Source organism: Pseudorasbora parva, chromosome 22 (genome assembly GCF_024679245.1).
Source record: "Pseudorasbora parva isolate DD20220531a chromosome 22, ASM2467924v1, whole genome shotgun sequence".
NCBI lineage: Eukaryota > Metazoa > Chordata > Actinopteri > Cypriniformes > Gobionidae > Pseudorasbora > Pseudorasbora parva.
In genome coordinates this window covers 15,809,365-15,827,204 of record NC_090193.1, presented here as the reverse complement: position 1 = coordinate 15,827,204, position 17,840 = coordinate 15,809,365, and the positions used below count along the sequence as shown (strand labels likewise).

Sequence of the window (17,840 nt, the reverse complement as noted above, 5' to 3'; positions counted from 1 at the left end):
AAGTGGGTGTGCCAAATATGGGAGACATATAAAATGTGCAGGGCTGGGGGTCCTCCAGGACAGGTTTGAAAACCACTGCAGTATGTAACCATATTCCGTTAGAAATCTAGACACACCCTAGCGGCAGCAAATTTAATCAGCCCACAAGTGTCTGGCAAACATCTTGATGTGGGTCTGGCTCGTCAGGCTAATATTCCGTCCGTTCGAAAAAAAGTTGCACTAACTGTTCGTTACAAGCAGCATTTGCCGTCATGCAGGTAGCTAACATAAACATATTTTTGCTAGCCTACCTGCTGCAAAATTACACAATTTTCTTACAAATAGAGCTATTTTATATAGTGTAATTTATCACTTACCACTATCTTGTTTTTTTCTCTTTTTTCTTTTCTGGCTTCCTAAAGCATAATTCCGCTACATGATCACCGAGGAGGTTTTGTATTTTGCCGGCAGAAGAGATCGCGTGGTTGGGTGGCTGCAGACAGCGACGACTGAGAGGGCCCCCTTGAGGGGGATTCCGATAACAGTGTCATTGCACTTAACTGCATTGACTATCAAAGGGGCGCTCAAGCAGTTTGTCGTTGCTTTTTTTTCTTAACCTGTCGATGTCTTGAGGCCCCAGGCCAGCTCGGGGCCCCAAGCAATTGCTTGACTTTCACTTTCGGACGGGTACCCGAATATGGAATTGAATGAGGCTTTGCGTTTTTTTTGTATCTAGGCCTGCTTGAAATTCTGCATCCATTGTACGATTTTTTAATTTGTTTTTTTCCACCTCTGAGTCGAGAAGGGCATATGGGCAGTTGCCCGGGCAACCCGAGCAACCCCCCCCCCCCCCCCCCTGTGCACGTCCCTGGAGCTAATAATTTATTACATTTATACTTTATTTTGGCAGATAAATACTATTTGCACCTCAGTATTATTGTACATTAACAGACTGCAATAATAACATAGTGTAATAAATTATATATTTATTAATACACTTTATTTCCACTTTTATAACATTTTCTCCATTTTTATTTAAAGTAAATGCCTTTCTGATGTGATTTGTGATAGGAAAAGGGAGAAAAGCAAGCTCGGCAAAAGGCAGATTCAAACCCGGGTCGATCCTGTCAAAATCTAGTTTCGTAAGCATTGCGCTTACTGACTATACCACTGAAATCATTAAAATGTGCGTGCCTTTTTTAATCTTGTGTGGCCCAACCAGGCATTGTTGGGTGGAGCTAGTGTAAATAGCACTTGCCACCAAGGTGAAATCATTCACTTAACAGTGTGTTAAAGGCACAGTATGTAAGTTTAGCCACTAGAGGCTGCTTATTCTAAACAATAACAAAGAGCTTGATGAGGGCATGAATGAGCATGGAATCATGGTCATGTTCATCTCCACATGTTCATGGATGAGCTTTTTTTATACTGTTGTCTGAGGTCAACTTATGACGTCTGTGTGGTTTTTACATTAAAAAACCTCATAATGAATGAGTAATATGTTTATAATATGTTTTAATAAAATGTTTTTTCTGCACTTAAATTCTATATTGCACACAAGGTTATTTTACCCAACTAATGACTCAGTGCTTTCTATATATCGGTTGCGCGTGAGGGGAAAAAAAGCTTCCTCCCACTTAAGAAGAGTTGTGTACTTTTAAGCACTTTTTATTTTAATATATTTACATAAATATTTGTATACTTAAACTATTTAGTTATTTTATTAAGCCAACTAATTACTCAGTGCTTTTTATATAGGTTGCATGTGAGGGAAAACGTTTCCTTCCACTTAAGAAGAGTTGTGTACTTTTAAACACTTTTTATTTTAATATATTTCTTTACATGAATATGTTTTTCTACTTAAAAAAACAAGCAAACTATAATTTCGTTATTTTTCTAACCCAACTAGTGTCTCCGCGCTTTCTATATATTGGTTACATGTGAGGAAAAAGGCTTAAAAAAAGCTTTTCTCCAAAAAGAATTAAACGGTTAATGAATCAATGATTCGGGTCACCAATGTCAAGTGATTTTAGCAGTTCTGAAGCGCCAAACTGCTGAAATCACGTGACATTGGCCATAGATATCCATAATAAAGGCTAGATGTCTCGTGCACGCTGTTGGCCAATGGAGGTCGCCGTCCGCAACTGGCGGCCATCTTGTCACAGGCAGCTCGCTCACTCGTAACAGTGTGCTTTAATGGTGCGTGTACTTTTAAATAGCCATAACTTGCTCAATTTTCAACCGATTTTCAAACTGTTTTGTTTGTTATAAACTTCAGAGATGCAGTTATGACACTACATACTTATGAATAATTATAACCATGAACTTCAATATGAAAGTAACATTGAACAGAACAGATAGGTGCAATAAAAAAAAGGTATTTATGTTAAATCAATATATAGGCTACTAAAACTGTGTACCAAATGGCAACATGAGAAGTTTATTAATTATATATCACACACACACACGCACACAAACACACGTACACGCACACGCACACGCACACACACATATAGCTCTGAATTTTTTTCCAGAGCTAGCTATAGCTAATATATATATATATATATATATATATATATATATATATATATATATATATATATATATATATATATATATATATATATATATACTTTTATAATAAGAATATCACTATTATAATAAAAAAAAAAAAAAATGCAAACTAAGTTTATTTTAGACAAAAGATTGGTTGTCATAATATCGTTATTGGTGTCATTAAACCTATATAATAGAACAGCTCGATTGTGGTCTCAGCCTCGATAAAGTGCACGTAAGTTAGCCGTGATACACAAGCTGCACGATTAAGTCGTTAACCGAAACGAAAAGCTGCATTTTCAACGTGTTAAAGCATCCAGATTTGTAGCCATGTTAATAACGTTTGTAAGAAACCAAACCATTTGTAAATCCCTCAAGATTTCAGCGAGATACGAGTATTTATGTTCGTACAGATCATTCATCTTACATCAGGTTCCACAGAGCCCGACAGAAAGCCTGCCTGTGACAAGATGGCCGCCGGTGATGCCGATGGTGACTCCGCCATAAGACATCTAGCCTTTATTATGGATATCTATGACATTGGCGACCCAAATCTTTGATCGATTCACTGATTCATTAACCGTTTGATTCTTTTTGGAGGCACATGGAGGAGAAGACAATGCTGAATAAAATCGTAGTTTTTGATATTTTTGGACCAAAATGTATTTCCGATGCTTCAAGAGACTCTAATCAACCAACTGATGTCACATATGGACTACTTTGATGATGTTTTTATTAGCTTTCTGGACATGGACAGTGAAGTGGGCATTGACTGATTATGACATTAGGGTGAGTCATTAACGACATCAATTTCATTTTTGGGTGAACTAAACCTTTAATTACACTTAAGAAGAGTTTTTGTTTTAATAGCCTTTGTCTCTTTAACTATTTTTTTTTTATACTTAAAAACTGGATCCGATAAAAATGGTGCAGCACACTTATTTGAGTAAAACGTGTTTTTATATGTAAGAGTATGGAATTGTTATAGATCGTTTTGCTTATGTGTACGTGTCTAACAGAAACATAACTTTAGCACGCTCGACTCAAAGCCCGGCAGGCCGATCAATCTCATGATATTCCGTTCTTGATCTGTGCTGTTGTCTCTCTCGACTTGACATTTGAAGGGCGGCGCGCACGTGTGTGTGTGCGCGTGGTTCGCACTTACATCGACCATAGACCGTAAAAAAAGTATATCGACCGATCGTGCGGGCTATGTGTAATATAAAAATAATAGTCCAATCAATCGCGGGTGTATGAGAAATAAATCATTGTGTTTGTTTAATAAAGACGTTTACGAGCCCTGTGATGGAGAAAATTCTGGTTGCTGCTTTTACAACAATCTCTCCACTCCGTCATGTGAGCTGACAGGGCAGCTGAAGCTCATTAAATATGCAAATCTTATCCAATCCTAGACGTGGGCGTTTACTTCCAAGTCTCCAGTGCGGCACGCCCATCGTGTTCAGGAGAGAGCCTCAAAACCAGTGTAGAAAATAGCCTATTAGTCATTAGTTATTGTGTTTTTGAATGTAAAAACCACACAAACATCATTAGTTGACCTCAGACAACAGTATAACAAAAAAAAAAAAAAAAGCCAGTTCATGACACATTTAAGAACGTGCATGTAAACGCACTCAAAGTGTTCTTTTCCTCTCTAGGCAGGTATTCTTTTTAGGTTTATTTATCAAAATGTTCTTTTATATATTTGTGTGATGTTCTGTATTTCGATTGCGGCTCTAAAATGTTATGAGAAAACATTTTGCGAATGTTTATCCACCACATACCTTTTATTTAAACCTAAATAAGAAAGCCATTGTCAGTTCGTCTGTCAGTTGGCAGGCAGTTTTGGTTGCTTTATTAAAAGTTGTTGCTATGTGCAGTGTGTAAAGGATAATAAAAATAGTTTAACCCTCCTACTCCCCTCCCAACCCATTCACACACACATAGATGATTTGACTATCAGTCGACTATAGAAAGATTCAGCAATTTATGTGTAAATCCTTAGTCGGGGACACTCCTATTAAGTACACAAAATATATAACATTGTTCTAGTGGTTTTTGGATATTTTATATCCAAAAATCTTACATATTGTGCCTTTAAGCATGACACGTTCAATTTCGCCATGGGCATGTTTCACAGAGATGTTAGAGAACAAACAAATACCTTTAATCTGACTTTAAAAAGGGGGTTTTCTCTACACTGCTCACGAATCTTCAAGTTTTGGCATGACATACAGCATCATGCTGAAATCAAATCCTCCTCCTAACACGCGGATGGCAATGTCTACCCCCTCCCCTCCTGACAGAAATTTAGACTCAGCAAAATCTGGAAGGCTGATCATTTGAGCAAAATACCTTGTTCTATCTCGCAGGAGTGCCACTCAAAATGATTGTTTTGTTATTACAGAATCAGTGCACTCAAATAAAAATGATTAGCCTCAAGAGTGATCATTTAACCCTGACCACAGAGGACAAGACACCACCCAGATGTCATTTCACACCCACCTCCCCCACCACCCCACCGCTTCCCCTTCCACCATTTCTTCCTTTGTGTCTTCCCTGTCTCTGAGAGGGAGAGAGGGATTTACGTTGCACTCCGAGAGAGCTGGCAGTGCTCCAATCCCCTGCGACGGCAACATTTCCATTGATCAGAGCAAATGGAGACATGTCAAGTTACCACGGCAACTGGTAGGCCAGTGAGGCGGCTCCGTGTGCAGGCTGCCGAGGAGTCTGCAAGAGGACTGGCTGCAGGAGCATCAGGGTGGAGCTGTGTGGGCTGAGATTCTTCAAAAATGCTAGCTTTGGCTGCACGAGAAAAATGTCCACTTGTTAAACAAGCTCAATAAGTCACAGCTACGTTATTTAAATGCTTTTAACATAAGAGATTCAGTGTGGCCACCTATGCATTCGACTATATGAATATTTCTGACAGTGTTTGCTCTTTTTTGGAGGTTTGAAGTTATATATTTCATTGATGTCTTCAATGATTTATCACCAATTTCCAAATGAATTAATTCCTATAATAGAGTATCATGGCCATGGGAACATTTCTATGGCAGTATATGTACATAAAGAGCTGGTCATGGACTCCATCTACAGGCTAGTGCCAAACACACAACCAGCTGAAGGAAAACCACAGACTGTCAATATTTATTGGTATAATATAATCTGTAAATAACATTAAAAAAAGCTGCAATAAGATGCAATAAAAAAATAATAAAAACGACTGCAAATTTATAAAATAAAACATAACCATACAAATTATTTGATTATTTAAAAAAGATGTTTACTTATTTTATAAATAGAAGATATAACATCTATAAAAAAGATCATGTTTTTGAGCTGCATTAAATGTAGCTTAAATATAATAGCATGTATAGTATTACATATACACATTTAGATATTCCCTGTATTTATTGCATATCAATTATGTGCATTTCAAATGGTTCAAGGATACATCAAATAATAATTATGAAAAGTTATGGATATGAACTTACACAACTGTTCAACCCTTGTTTAATTAAGGGGTTGAAAGGTTAATATTGCATGGGAAATTATTATCTTCATTTCCATCATTTTGTAACAGAAGTGCACATTAGATTATGTTACTGTAATTTACTTTTTAATGGACAATGAAGAGGTTACAGGAACAGGAATTATATTGTGTCTGTAGGTTACAAAAAATCTAGCAGCTAGAAATAGCAGAAATTAAATAAATAAAAACAGTTTTTTTATTTTTTAAATCTGTTCATCATTCAGAACAGATATTTAATAGTGAATGCCAAGTTGAAAGTTTTTATATAAATTACAGAATCTCATGACTAAAATAAATAAATGATTTGCAACATGTCAACGCACATGTACATAGACTTGTAATACCTTCTAAGTCCATGAGGGGACGACAAATCCCTCAATAAATGATCACACTGGGCCAAATATCCTTTAAAATAAAACATCTATAGACGATCACATATACAAAATTCAGATCTCTGAGAAACCGGAGACACTCATAGAGTTCATAAAGCGAGTTCTCAGCTTTAGAGCTCGTTGACACGGACGTGGAGTCTTTTTTTTTTTTTTTTTTTTTTTTTGGATAGCGGTGGACAGATCATAAGGCAGAGAGGGGCAGAATCAGGGGAGGGACGCCAGCAGCAGCAGCTCCCGGTCTCACTGCTCACACACAGGGAGAAGACACAGGACTGACACACTGATGGTGCTGCGCCTCTGATAAAAACAAACACACGGGAGAATAAACCTGAAATTTGAGGGAAACCGCATTGGGACACTATGCAGTGAGTATAGCAACTATTGTTCATTTAGTGGGCAGACCAGTGTATCGCTGGCCCTTATAATGAGTGAACGGAGCCACACCTGCAAAACATCCCAAGCTCTTTTCTTCTGCTGCAATCTATAGGAGAGATTTGCTTTCATGCGTTGCCAACCTAAGACACAATTAAACGGTATATTTTGAATAAGGCTGTATTTTTTATTTTATAAACGCTGATTTTAAGAGCTATGTTGTATATTTTGCTGTCTGTGGTTAATATAGCCTAGGTACGGTACAGCGAGCGGATAACGGTATGACATCCAGCGGTGAGCAGCATCCAGCACACATGCGCTCTATAACCCCCGTGCTGACAGAAATAGGTTTCTCCTTCATCGCATTGACACTCAGTGCAGTTGTTTACATGGCTAATTTAGAAGCAGCATGTCTCTTTTTTAATCTTTGAGGTTTTTAGTTTTTCATCTTACATGTGGGTTTGTGTGGAGTATCATGTAGGCTACTGTATTTTAACCACTACTGTGATTCGGCAAGGCACGAGGCTATACTAATCTGGCTAACGATTGTGACAACATAAGTCATGTTCACAAGCAATATGAGTAACTTATCATTTCGTTCAGTTCACGTAGAATATATCGTATTTACGAGTTGAACGCACATAAAGTCGTAACATTAAATACGAGTTAAAGGATAGTGCACCCAAAAATGAAAATTACCCCATGATTTACTCACCCTCAAGCCATGTAACGTTATATGATATTCTTCTTTTAGACGAATACAGTTAGAGCTCTATTAAAATATGTCCTGGCTCTTTCAAGCATTAATGGTAGTTGATAAAGGCCTTCTAAAGTGAAGCGATGGGTTTTTCTAAGAAAATAATATACAATTTAACATTACATATAACAACGTTATATGGTAAAATATCTAGCTTTTGGCGGACCGCCTTCTGAATCGAAGAAAGCATAACTGCAAAAATGATGACGTCGGACCTAGCATAACCTTTTTGAACTGCGAGATGCGCTACACTTGATTTGTAAGTTGAATACGGAAGGTGGTTTACCGGAAGCTAGATATTTTACTTCATAACGTGTTATATGGATGTTTTTCTTACGAAAGCCCAACGATTCTCTTCAGAAGGCCTTTATTAACCCTCCAGAGCCATGTGAATTACTTTTATAACGGATGGATGCACTTTTTTGGACACTGCCATTATAGCCTACTGCTTGGAAGAGCCAAGGCATATTTTTTAATATAACACACCTAGCTTGAGGGCACAGCTTGATGGCTTGAGGGTGAGTACATTATATGGGGTCATGTTTATTTTTGGGTGACCTATCCCTCGAGTTGTGGGTGTGTCAGTGAGAAATGAATACAACAATATTTATGTATTTATTAGTGACATTAGGCCTTTTTATTTAGGCTTAATAATAGCTTAACAAGCCAGACCCACATCAAGATGTTTGGTCTGGAAACTCACCATTGAGAGGGCTCAATCCGAGGGGCGGAATAAACGGTTGTCTTTCAAACTCCCTCTGCATGTGATAGGATAGAGCTACAACCAACTAGAGCAACGAATCTGGTCGGCAAAACTCCGAACACATCTTCCTTTTTTAAGAATGCCTTCAGTGCCGTTCTTTGTTCTTTTCTCTGAGAAAAGCTTAACTCCAAGTCTTCTAGAGTTGTGGCCAAAGCCGATTCAAAAGACCGCCGTTCGCCAGCTTCTGTGTTTACCATAGACAGTAAAAGAAATGGAAACAGTGTTCCCATAGACTTCAATGGCAGAAAATGAAGTCAATTAGAAGCACTCACTCCCTGATAGCTGAGCGAACTCCGCAGGCTCAGACTGAGCTTGACGCCGTAGATGTGACGTGAGCCTCCTGTCTGACAGCTGTAGGTCTTCAAGTAGTTGTGGAAAGTGAAATCTGAATCACGTTGTTGTTTTGTCTCGTTGCTTTTGGCTCACTATGGGCTTCTCCCCATTCTTCTCCCTTTAGACTTTATCAGACTTTATGTCTCCACGTCCCCCCGACTGTCTCATAGACAGTAAAAGATTGCCTGCGAGCGTCTCCTCATGTCTATATGGTAATTTCTCAATTGTGCGACAGATTCGCGTTGGTTATGACGCAATCGTTAGCCTATTTTTACAAAAACAGCTTCTACGGGGCGATAGTGTCAGATACAAGGTAATGGAGCCTTTTATGCATTGTCGTGTTTCTTTATAAATAAACAATGGACAAACTGAGTCTTTAAATGCCTCAGATGTAAAGTTATTCACTGTCAAAGTGACTCAAAAATGAATGGGAGTCAATGGGATGCTAACAGCAGGTGATGGCTTGGTTAGCAATGTCCGCCCCTAACATTTTTTTCTGAGTGCTAGATTACCCCCTCTGGCCCCACCCACCAGAGTCCTGCACGGGTTCATTTTTGGAGACCCGCCCCCGCCCATATACCTGCAAGGTTTTGCACCAGATCCGATCCGCGACCTGTGAAAATATCAAAATTAAATCCGCACCCGCCCAGACCGGTTAATATTTGGCCTGTTACCCGACCCGTGCCCGCGATAAATCACACACGCTAAAATCATTTCAATTTAAATGCTTTATTTTTTATCTTGCACCTCTCTCAACATCAACAGCATCATGAATGGGCTAATGAAACAGTCTAAAGTGCCTTTAAAGACTCGTTGTCAACAATTTCATACCGTGCGTTCACACCGCCGCCGGCGAGAGCGTCAAAATTCGCTCTTGCTGCCCTGACAACGACGCTGTAGAAAGCTCCGTGGACGTGCTGCCGCTCTGACGTAGATCGAATGTTTTTTCTTTTTTTAAACTGTATTTAAAGAGGCCGCAAATCAAACAAGCATGTTGATGGATATACTGACCACAAGTAGGGTATAAATTAACTTCATGAAATCGTTTAAATGTAAAAGTAAGAATTAATTGCACACCCGCTGAACAACGAGCGTTCTAGCGCCTATAAAATAGTGTTGCGCGACTTCTTAACAAATTACACATCACTATGAATGATCTTGTCATAAATGATAGGGAAACCCGCACAGCAATGATCAACCTCTCCTACAAATTGCTTGGGAACTAATGTGGTCGGAACCAAAGTTTACAGGCCTGCGTTCTCTGGATTTCTCTCAAGCGGAGCACTTCTACATTCTGACTGGTTGCCGCCTGTTGCCGCCGAACCGCGTCATAGCTCATTACCATAAAGTTGAGCTGATTTCAACTCTCCTCGACGCCCAAATCGTCCAAGCCGCGCCGCTCTCGCCGGAGCTCGCCGCCCGGCTCCCATTGAAAATGAATGACTTCCGGCCAGCTTGACGCTCTCGCCGCCGGCGGTGTGAACGCACAGATATACTTCACTCACCAACTTTAATTTTACTTCATCCATTGCTACTCCTGCAACACTCGCTCCAACTGGGCTACGAGAGGCATCAACAAAAGTTGCCCCGTCGCAGCTGTGGTGACGTGATGGGTCAAATGGCATATCGTCGTTGTGTGTATGTGTAATGGTAATTTGGACATATAAATCGTAATACAGTATGTTCGAGGGGGGAAGAAGGAGGCGGGAACCGGCGAACATTTAAAAGACTTTAACCAAACAAAACGAAGGTGACGTGCGCAGCCCCTCACGGACAACTACCACACACACACATAATAAAACGTAAACACAACTCAACGTCAAATCCTGGTCTGGTGATCTCTCGTCCTTTATTGGTGTCGCTCGTCCTTATATGCCTCCGAGCTCCCTCAGAGGACTCGAGACCGGTGTGGCTCGCAGGTGACGCTCATTCACCATCATTTCCCGGTCCACCTCGCCACAGAACTAATTGCACATAATTTTCATCCGCGCTAATACCCGCCCGCACTGAGTTAATTTTCTGCCCGCATCTCCACGCGTTAATTTTATAAATGTCACAATCCACCCGTTTTAGCCACTTTTATGCGGGTACCCGACCCGTTGCAGGACTCAACACTGGCCTGACCAGAGTTTGTTTTTTCCAGCTCAGAAGTGTATTGAGAGTTGCTAGACGACACTCGTGGCTTATTAACAATGGCTTTATAAATTAATTAAAAACATAAAAAGGCAAAAGACCTGATACACATTTTGTTCTTTATTTTCTGGAAGTAGAGTTAAAAAAATCTTGATGTAGATCTTGATTTTGTGTAGTTAATTAATAGAATCTGCCATCTTTTGCTGCCTTCAAGTGCTGTCTGAAATCCTACTTCCCACTTATGAAGTCTTGATTATGATTCATCACATTTGCATTCAAATTTTGACTTGAGAAGTTTTATCGTTCTTGTTTCTCATTCATGTCCAACTAAGAAAACCAGTATTTATGATCATTCCGATAGCACATAAAGGCAGCATTGACCACACCTGACACCGTAAACACGGCTTCCCACCTCATAAATACGAACTTCCCTGAAGGACTTGAATGCACCAGAACCCAGAAATCGGCTTGTTTCTTTTAATATATCATCTCCGCCAACGAAAATAGTTTGAAAAGAAGCCAAAACAGTATGCCTTGCGTTTAAAGAAGCAAGGCACAGAAAAATGTGTGGAACAAAGAATAGAATGGATTGACAGAGATCTCCTCTCTACTCAATGCATCACTTCACTCCAGATTTTATATTTGATTAGTGAGAGAAAGCCCACTTTGAGGTTTTTCAGTTGTTTTTTGTACATGATGCTAGATATTGTGCAAACTGGTATTTGTTTTCCTGTTATTTTAATTTATTCTAATAATCATAAACACCCCTTTTTATACAAACAGTTTTACCATTTACTGCACTTTTTCTTCTAGTTATTAACATATACCAGCTAATGAATTAGAAGTATTGCACATTAATAGAAAACAGCTTTCTTCTGCGTGGCAAAATAAGGTTGATATATTATAAGAGAAAAACACAGAAGAGACTTTTTAAAAGTCTCATACATAATCAGTCACACAACTCCACTTTCATTCAGAATGTAGACTGTCTCAGAGTGCTTGCAATGATCAATTAAAACAAAAAAGTGATTAGGTTATTGCTAATTTGCATTCTAAACTGTGATTGGTTCTTCTTTTTGCATTCATTTGCATACTGAATTGTGATGAGTCTTTTTTCTGCTGCTGCATTTCTCTGTTGCTTACTCTGAACTTTAACTTCTTTTGCTGAGCTTATATTTTCTTTGAGCAATACAAATGTAGTTTGTTTCATCATTTCGGTACATTGTATATTAGGTTGAACTTTGCAAGTTAGTGCTTGTGGGATGCATCGCATTGAGAAAGACTAATGATAGTTGTGATGATGTAATGGGAAAAGAGAATTTCTTCCATATTGTGATCTGAGTAAAACGGATAATTAAAACAATAAATATTTATCCATCGGTTGTTGATTGAATAGAGGCAGATCTAAAAGCAAGCTTGCAAAAGTCTGGCATATTTCACTAGAGAATTAAGTATTCTGTCGTTTCACTGGAAGACTTGTGATATTTTGATTTAAACATTGCAAAGTTAAAATGTTTTATAAATGAAACATGCATGGATAAATGATCCTTAATGAGATCAATGAGATGCCTTCAGAAAATAGATAGGGGTAATTTCCATTTCATGCTGACTTCAAGCGTGTCAAACGATGAGATTTATTGGTACATAACCAGTACACAAACGATTTCTGACTGACTGATTTTTGTAAGAATGCAGTGAGCTGTATTGATATGTGAAACAACCTAATAATCCATGCACTGAGAATCCTGTTTCCCTCTGTGAAACTGAGAGGATACATACATCATGACCGGGGTTTTAGCTATAAGAGCAGAGACAACTGCCGGCAGACTTAATTACTCTAATGTACTACACCAGAGGGAGAGGGAGAGAAATGAGGGGTGGGCTGACAGTTGCTCCAGGAATCTGAATGAAAGGCCCTACCCATATCGGATGACACATGCCTCTCCATTAGTGACTCGCATGGGTCTGTCTGAAACCCCATAAATGACCACTCCGTTCAGGAGAGGATGAAATTAGGCGCTGTTTTATTGGCACAATGAAAATATCTTTCCTGAAATATGATATGAGCTGCTTTTAGCTGAAAAAATGTGGTGGTAATAATATTGGGTCATTCTGTGTCAACTCAGTCAGAGATCCCAGCTAAAAATGTTGATTTTGATCTTTTTTTTCTGATGAAAGAATACATAAATGAAAAGAAAGCCAAAATATTACATTTCATGATTGTATATTTCAGTGGCAGTGTTTTACAAAAACCTTAGGCCTGGCATGAGCCCTTCTGGCTGTACAACAACGACATTCCCAAATGATAACATTATCTTAACAAAATTTGGACAAAATCAACTAAAAGAACTTAACAACAGACTTAATAACAGAGCAAATACTGAAAGACAAAAAATATATATATTATAAATATATACACTCACCTAAAGGATTATTAGGAACACCATACTAATACTGTGTTTGACCCCCTTTCGCCTTTAGAACTGCCTTAATTCTATGTGGCATTGATTCAACAAGGTGCTGAAAGCCTTCTTTAGAAATGTTGGCCCATATTGATAGGATAGCATCTTGCAGTTGATGGAGATTTGTGGGATGCACATCCAGGACACGAAGCTCCCGTTCCACCACATCCCAAAGATGCTCTATTGGGTTGAGATCTGGTGACTGTGGGGGCCATTTTAGTACAGTGAAGTCATTGTCATGTTCAAGAAACCAATTTGAAATGATTCAAGCTTTGTGACATGGTGCATTATCCTGCTGAAAGTAGCCATCAGAGGATTGGGTATATGGTGGTCATAAAGGGATGAACATGGCCATAAAGAATGCTCTAGCCTAGAAATCTAGACGCACCCTAGCGGCAGCAAATTTAATTTGCCCGCGAGTGTTGTCTAGCAACTCTCAATACCCTTCTGAGCTGTATTCGCCTAACTCTTGCCGGGCCAATCACATCGTGTATAGAGTCGGTGGGCGGGGCCATAATGACGATGGCCGAGTTGCGTTTGCGTGCTTCTAGTAAACAGAAGAATGTAGCGAACGGCGGTCTTTCGAATCAGCTTTGACCGCGACTCTGGAAGACTCTGAGTTAAGCTTTTCTCTGAGAAAAGAACAAAGAACGGCACTGAAGTCATTTTTAAAAAGGGAAGATGTGTTCGGAGTTTTGCTGACCGGATACGGCGAATGTTTAATCTATCAACAAGCTCTGTTTCACCTTCGTTGCTCTGGTTGGTGGTAGCGCTATCCTATCGCGTGCAGAGGGAGTTTGAAAGACAACCGTTTATCCCGCCCCTCGGATTGAACACTGTCAATGGTGAGTTTCCAGACCAAACATCTTGATGTGGGTCTGGCTTGTCAGGCTAAGAATGCTCAGGTAGGCCGTGGGATTTAAACGATGCCAAACTGGCACTAAGGGGCCAAAAGTGTGCCAAGAAAACATCCCCCACACCATTACACCACCACCACCAGCCTGCACAGTGGTAACAAGGCATGATGGATCCATGTTGTCATTCTGTTTACTCCAAATTCTGACTACCATCTGTCTCAACAGAAATCGAGACTCATCAGACCAGGCAACATTTTTCAACTGTCTTCAACTGTACAATTTTGGTGCGCTTGTGCAAATTGTAGCCTCTTTTTCCTATTTGTAGTGGAGATGAGTGGTACCCGGTGGGGTCTTCTGCTATTGTAGCCCATCTGCCTCAAGGTTGTGCGTGTTGTGGCTTCACAAATGCTTTGCTGCATACCTCGGTTGTAACGAGTGGTTATTTCAGTCAAAGTTGCTCTTCTATCAGCTTAAAACAGTCGGCCCATTCTCCTCTGACCTCTAGCATCAACACGGCATTTTTGCCCACATGACTGCCGCATGCTGGATGCTTTGCACTTTTCACACCATTCTTTGTAAACCCTAGAAATGGTTGTGCGTAAAAATCCCAGTAACTGAGCAGATTGTGAAATACTAAGACCAGCCCGTCTGGCACCAACGCAATGCTCAAAATTGTTTAAATCACCTTTCTTTCCCATTCTGACATTCAGTTTGGAGTTCAGGAGATTGTCTTGACCAAGACCACACCCCTAAATACATTGAAGCAGCTGCCATGTGATTGGTTGATTAGATAATTGCATTAATGAGAAATTGAACAAGTGTTCCTAATAATCCTTTAGGTGAGTGTATATAAGCCTTCACTGTGCCCTAACCAAATGCGACACGTGAGAAAAAATAAATAAATATTTGACTGTTTTTATTTATTTGGCATTGTGGCTGGAACAAAATACAAAGTATGACAAGTGCAGCCTGCTTTGTTTAATGTAACAAATATTTTTATGCGAGTTTGAATATAATTTTTCATGACTTTTGTAGACATAGCCTTACTGAGAACAAAAATGGATAATTCACATCAGATCTTGAAAATAAATTAAAGAAAACAACTGTTCAAACTGTCAAGGTGAACAAACAAGTGTATTCTATGATAAAAAAATGGTGTATTTTTAATCATGCTAAAATTGTGTACGGTATAAGAATTCAATATTGTACTAATCAATTTTCTTGTGAATGCACTCAATGCGCTTGCATAGAGCCAGCCTACACGCTCTTCTGATTGGTTGTGATTTTTTGATTAACTGATGTCGGGTCGAGTCTGATTTGCGGTTGAAAATCGTGTTGCATCGTGTCTGTTTAGGACATGGAGTTTAAGTTAAAAATTACTTTAGTGGGATGGCAGCAACATAATTTAATTTTTTACACAGAGATGAGCAGGTCTATTAGTTAAATTTGTTTACTTTAGCTGCTGTGTTATATGCCAAAGGTGACAGCTCAAAAATGTGATTTTTGTGACCCTATTCCTCGTCTGGGATCGTGCAGAGCCTCTGAAGCCATTCAAAGCGCTTTGAAACTGCATTGATTTGGACCTTCAACATTTTTGTTGCAATGGATGTCAATGGTGGAAAGAAAAATCCTGGAATGTTTTCCTCCAAATTTCTTTTTTTTTTTTTTTTGACTGAAGAAAAAAAGACATCTTGGATTAGATGGGGGTGAGTTAAATATATGTAAAATTTTGATGTGAACTAATCCTTTAACAAACTGTTTTTTAGTTAAATCCCAGAGATATGGAGTTCTTAATATGGCTTCATGAGTAAATTGGTCCATTGTACACATTTTTAGAGGTTAAATACCAAATATGGGTAACTTTTCAAGCAGCTGATACGTATTGTTTAAAGAGGAATGTCTAAAGAACAAATAACACTGACACTAGAATTCTGTCAGGACCACTATTGTCAAAGAGGATTCATTGACTATTAGCATATAGTTTGGATTGCTGGTATGGTTCTGTTCTGGGCAAAAACTTGCTGTACATCCATGCAGAATAGCATGGATGAGAACAGGGAGAGCAGCAATAACCCCCTTAGGGTAAACAGAACAGAACCAACATGATGTACTGCAGATATCATTAATTTTGAATTCAATTATTATAAAATGTACAACATAGTTCAGGAACTTAGTCTGATTCAAGGGGAATTAGAATACAAAATCCTGACTGACGGGGGGAGGAGCTGGGGACGGAGGTAGGTAAATGAGCTCTGGAGAGTGTGTGTGTGTTGGTGTGTGTGTCTGTGTGTGTGTGTAACTGAAGAAGCGTTAAATATAATCTTATATGATATAATATAATTTTAGATTCTTGTTCCTATAAACTTTTCTTTTGGATTTTTTAGGCCCTATTTGGTTCATGGGATGTCAATATTGTACATGTAGTTACAAAACTGTGTATTTGAAAGTTTGGGCGCTTCAGAAGCTTTATGTAAACAAAATTCCTTTGTTCAAATATCCCTTAAACTAAATTATATAAAGATTCTTATAAAATACTTTTGAGAGTAAGTTAATGTGGCTCAACTTGACCATTTCAGTGGATTTTTGGCACTCAGAGAGGCATGTTGTATGCAATTGTTTTGATAGAGGGAAACAAGATACATTTTAACATTATTTATTCTTCAGATATTTTTCTTTAAACACAATATGTATCAGCTGTCTGCAAAGGGACCCTTATTTGTTTTTTGACCATTTGAAAATGGACACAATTCAACAAATTGAACATGGAACTGCATTAAGATCCCTATGTCTATGGGATTAAACCATGAACCTTGAAAATTAAGATTTCAAAAGAAAAGTTTGTTAAGGAACAAAAATCTAACCCTAATGAGATATATGTAACACTTTTATAGTTAACAGGCATGCAAACTTTGGAAAAAAAAGTATATTTGTGGTGCATGGGTATATTCTATGCAGTTGTGTTGTGTTGTTTTAGATTCAACTTTATTTGTTGTGGATATTTCTCTATAAAGGAAAAAAAAAAAAAACTTGGCCAGTGAAAATGTGTACAAAATTACCAATTCACTATTGAAGCAGCAATAATATCTTCATATCTCTGGGATTGAACCATATAGTTTTTTTTAAAATGAAGATACCAAAATAAATCTTAAAGGATATTAAGATATCTTTAATAGTTCTTGAGTTACAGTCATACAAACTTGGGGCAAAAAACACAAGAGCTTTTTCCCACTTTTTAATTGCCACCGTTGGCATATAATGCAACAAAGATTGCTTGAGTTGAGTAAACATAATTTTACTAATAGTCCTACCATCTCTGTGTGAAAATAAAATAATGATGATGCCATCTTTTTAATGTCATGTTTAACCCCCTGTAATTTGATTGCAAATCTTGTGTGAAATTGTCAATTTGATTCACCCTCTACAAAATAGTGGCTTACTTATACTTATAATATACAGCCATTACATTTAATAATTTGGCTTTCATTGCTATTGATATTTATCTTTCTTCCACAAAAAGAAAAAAAAAAAAGAAATCAAATATTTGAGCCTGGGAAGTTGGCTACTATATGTTGCCTTTTTTGGACCAGTGCCGCTGTGGTGATATTTGAGATAAACATCTCAAAATTTGAGATAAATATCTCAAATGTATGATAAAGCTGCTCGATTTCCCGTTCATTTAAGTGTAAAGTCAAAATGGAGCATTT

At 38.4% G+C, this 17,840-nt stretch overlaps 1 protein-coding gene across 4 annotated transcripts in view; it reads left to right on the top strand.

Moving 5' to 3' along the window:
- Positions 1-6,628: 6,628 nt before the first annotated feature.
- palm1a (paralemmin 1a) overlaps positions 6,629-17,840 on the top strand; it is an 88,274-nt gene continuing 77,062 nt past the window's right edge. For 2 of the 4 annotated variants that reach the window (XM_067432177.1, XM_067432178.1), the window contains exon 1: positions 6,630-6,824. In XM_067432177.1, coding sequence (XP_067288278.1) covers positions 6,820-6,824 — 5 coding nt within the window. In that variant the 5' untranslated portion in view covers positions 6,630-6,819. Of the gene's footprint in view, positions 6,825-17,840 lie in introns of all 4 variants that reach the window. The other 2 variants (XM_067432176.1, XM_067432179.1) reach the window with 2 other exon arrangements.